The sequence below is a fragment of the Hetaerina americana genome, unplaced genomic scaffold (assembly GCF_022747635.1).
Source record: "Hetaerina americana unplaced genomic scaffold, ioHetAmer1.1.p SCAF_12, whole genome shotgun sequence".
Lineage (NCBI taxonomy): Eukaryota > Metazoa > Arthropoda > Insecta > Odonata > Calopterygidae > Hetaerina > Hetaerina americana.
The window spans coordinates 28,755,497-28,759,911 of NW_027286292.1; the positions used below are offsets into that span (position 1 = coordinate 28,755,497).

Consider the following 4,415-nt stretch of genomic DNA (forward strand, 5'->3'; position numbering starts at 1 on the left):
ATATATATATATATATATATATATATATATACAGAAACAGGTATAAGGAAAAGGGATAGGAACACAAATAAAGGACGAACACAATAAAGGTGGGGAAGGCGGAATCGAACGGATCACAAGAGTAAATATATTTTCTTGACCGGGACTCGAACCTCGGATCTTTCCACTTTCCGGGGGGATGCTCTTAACCACTTGAGCTATCGAGGAAACGTAATTTGCCCTGAGATCCGTGGGTATAATATGTCGCCAAGCGCCCCGATTCTTTAGCCAAGAGATGGCGTCAGGGGACTGTTTCACCCACCAAAGGAGAAATAGACAATACACAAGAGGAAAGGACAATGGTTTAGAATTCATACAACATCATACAGGAAAGGAACAGTGCGTTTTTATTGTGCTCGTCCTTTATTTGTGTTCCTATCCCTTTTCCTTATACCTGTTTCTGTATATATCAGTATTTATTCGCCGTTTGGCGGGATTTCGTGTTTGAATGTATATATATATATATATATATATATATATATATATATATATATATATATATATATATATATATATAGTATATATTTAGTGAAGTGTAGTATATATATATTTATATTAAAAACCATAAACACAGTAATGAACCCGTAGACTACTTTTTAAACATTTCGAATCTGATTGAAACCTTCTTTGCCTTCTTAATGCCGATCTGACTTCCCCGCCGCACCATCTAAGTTCCTTGTTGTCGCATTTGAGTTTGGACGGGATATACGTCTTCATTCCTTCGCGCGTTCTCTGTATTGGTTGTTAGTGTTTTTGTCGTGTATTCTGGTAATTTTATTTTTAAATATTCTCGTAGTCCGTTAATATTTGCCCTCTTGTATAAGTATATTTTACGCTTTTGTTTGATTATTCTGACGAACTTAGTTTTTAACTCTACAAAACTAGCCTTATGATCACTGATTCCGTCCATTATTTAAGTTTGTGTTACGATTTCGGGGCGAGAAGTCACAAAGATATCAAGTATACTGTGACCCCGTGTTGGTGATTCAACAATTCGTTCTAAAGAGTGTTTTACGAATATAGGAAATGGTATTTGGCATGAGCCTCTGTTTTTGGCAGATTTTCCTACGCAGTACGTGTCCCAATCAATTGACGGCACATTTTCATAAGCAGCAATTATAATAATAGGGTTGCGATGATTTTTGCTGAGAGTGGATTTGGTCGTCGAGCTTGGGTAGAATATCTCCATTAGAATCTGGGGGTCTGAATAATGAGCACACGAATAGGCTTCAGTCGTTGTAGTCCTTTATGTTGCACCAAATGCTTTCTATGTGATTTTCGTCTCATTCGTATCGTTGGCTACTAAGATGTGACTTTACATCAATGAATACTCCCCCGCCCAATTTATTAGGTCTGTCCCTTCTGTAAAGTGTGAAACCTCTCGGAAAAAACTACATCGCTTGCTATATCTCCAGTGAGCCAACTCTCCGTTCCAACTAATATGTCTGCATTTTTCCTTACAAAAATATATTCAATATCCGATATTTTGTTTCTAATGCCACGACAATTTGATATCATAATTTTTATTTGGTCAATCACTTTTTGTTTTACGGTTTTATGTATCCTCACAAAACTGTGTCGAGACGATTCATGGTTAACTGAGGCACAAGTATTACATTCACTCGCATTACTATCTTTTATGCATTTCGAGGCACCAATTTTATTAACTTTACGTGGGTCATATAATGTTTTAACGCAAGTGTTGGTTTGTTAAATTATTTTTGGGATCTGAGAGGCATAACCTGATCTGAATCGGCAAAAAGCGCTGGATTCTACTTTATTTATCCCAGTATATAACCTGTGCTCTCGCCTACCATTTATGCTAAACCCTCGAAACGTATTCATGTAAACTACGCACTACAAACTGCGATGCCTCGGCAGTATAATGGACCCCGGAGCGATTAAGAGGTACCCGACACGATGAAAGGACAGGCCTCATATCAACGAAGTCCGCTCCTATTTCCCGACCAAATCCCAACAATCTTTGTTTTATACCCTGCATTCGCCTCCAAACGAGGTCAATACGTGGTGGCACAATACTACAAATACTTAATTTAATTGGGACCTTCAACTCCGCCTCGACTCGTTTCTCCTCCGAGGACATCTCCTTTGAGGAGCGTAGGATATCTTCAGATCCACGTTCCGAGGCGTCGTTTGTCTACACATGAGCCACAATGCGTAGCTTAGAGGAACCCGTATCGCTGACGGCCGCCTTCACCACCTAGGTCGCCTGGGGTATCCCGCCACTTGGTATACACCAGGGTGTCAGGAATCCAACACCTCCTTCCTGTTGCACTGTGCGGCGCAGCGGATACATTATATGCCGGAAATTAGAATTGCCTAATATAATAGTTCCCGCCCTTCCCGAACGCTTATGTTTTACCCTAGGCAGTGCCCTCGGAGTAGGGGTAGGAGCGGCAGGTACAGTGGTGCTGTCACCCAACAGCACCTGGTACCTGTTGGAGACGGGGATGGAATTTGCCTGCACAGAGTCCAATTTAAGTCCAATGCAGCGTTACCTTGCCCTTGGACGACCCTCCAATCGTCCGACCTACGGACGTGAGACGCTCCTTCATTGAGAGAAGGGACACGAGATAGGTCTCTAATCACCCAGCCACGTATATATATACACACACAAACATACACACACACACACACACACACACACACACACACACACACATATATATATATATATATATATATATATATATATATATATATGTGAAGGAAAGAAAAGCAGCTGAAAACTGAAGAACGTAAAAGGAGTTTAAAACGGTGGCAGAAAAGTTGGGATGACTCGACTAAGGGCAGATGGATGCACCGGTTGATTCCTCAAGTTGACGAGTGACTGAATCGCAGTCACGGTGAGGTCAACTATTACCTGACACAGATGCTATCAGGCCATGGGTGCTACCGAGCCTACCTCTACAAATTCAAGCACGAGGAGTCTCCGAAGTGCCCATCCTGTGTAGGAGTGGACGAAAATGCGGAGCATGTGTTTTTCAAGTGCCCAAGATACAACGAAGCTAGGAAAGAGCTAGAAATGACGATTAAACAGAGTATAACTCCAGAAAGTTTGACGGAGGTGATGATGTCATCAAAGGAGGCATGGAGAGCAGTCGATATCTTTGCATCGAAAGTTCTAAAGGACCTACGAATCAAAGAGCAGGAGAGAAAGCAGAATGCAGACCGAAGAAAGAAAAATGAAGATGGAAGAAAGAAGAATGAAGATAGAATATAAGAGAGAGAAGATTAGAAGAAAGAAGAGTATTGGAGGAAAATCAGAAGAAAGATAAGCACCCCGAACCCCTAATCTTGCCGCCAACATCATGGCAGGGAGGGGGGAGTAAGGATGCCGCTAAACAGATGAAAGAGCTAGAAATAGCTCTCGCCCCCCCCGCGAAGTAATGCCTCAAGGCAGTTCAAGCAAGTTAAGCAAGGGATTAGGCTTGGATGTAAAGAGGGTAGTTTTTTACTTGGTATGGGTCGCCGAGGCATACTCCGGCCGCGTTCCGATACATCCTGGAACCCGTGGTTATTCACCCTTGGGTGACTTCGAGACCAGACCGAGCCCAATGTCGTACTTATCCATGTGTGTGGTGTAAGTGCGTGCGTAAAGAGCATTTTCTCTTCCCTCAAGTAAAAAAATAAATAAATTAATTAATTAATTTATATATATACGTATATATATATATATAAATAAATAAATAAATAAATAAATAAATAATAAAAAAAATACATATATATATATATATATATATATATATATATATATATATATATATATATATATATATATATATATATATATATGTCCCTCCCCGGACTACAACCTTGACGTGGTGAAAGGGCTTGTGCGTTCCGATGACCCTTAGAGCTGTACTGGCGGGAGTAATAATTATTGCTCCTGGTAGGGTCACCCATGCCAGATAGGTCGAAGGTTAGGAGCCAGACGAAAGGTAGTCCACGCAGCGTCTGTTCCTCAGTGAGGCGGCTGCAATGGCGTCTGACCCCAGTGGGGCGGCCAGTAAGTGATGGTGTCACGTTAAAAACACTATTGAGGAAGGCAACGGGAAACCACCTCAATTATCATGGGGCTCGGCCCAATCGGCCGTGTGTCGTGCCCGGCAGCGGGGGAGGCAAGGCTTCCGCGGTCGTCATCCCACGAAACCCTTGCAAGGGAAAACCAGCAGCAGCAGGACAGAAGACCCAGGAGAAGAAGACGAAATTAGTTAGAATAGGAACGTGGAATGTTAGGACAATGATGAGGACAGGGAAATTGGAGAATGTTAAGCGAGAGATGGAAAGGGGAAATATAGATATTTTAGGTCTATGCGAGGTGAGATGGAAAGATAGCAGGGATTACTGGAGTG

General features: G+C 41.8%; 1 protein-coding gene across 1 annotated transcript; it reads left to right on the forward strand.

The window, feature by feature from the left end:
- The first annotated feature begins 2,932 nt into the window (after positions 1-2,932).
- On the forward strand, positions 2,933-3,283 carry LOC139685827 (uncharacterized). The gene has a single exon (XM_071582945.1). The coding sequence runs from the start codon at positions 2,933-2,935 to the stop codon at positions 3,281-3,283; it is 351 nt and encodes a 116-aa protein (XP_071439046.1).
- Positions 3,284-4,415: the final 1,132 nt, after the last annotated feature.

What these genes read in the sequence shown, in the direction of transcription:
- LOC139685827 (XM_071582945.1), top strand. Translation starts at nt 2,933, where the DNA reads ATGCTATCAGGCCATGGGTGCTACCGAGCCTACCTCTACAAATTCAAG.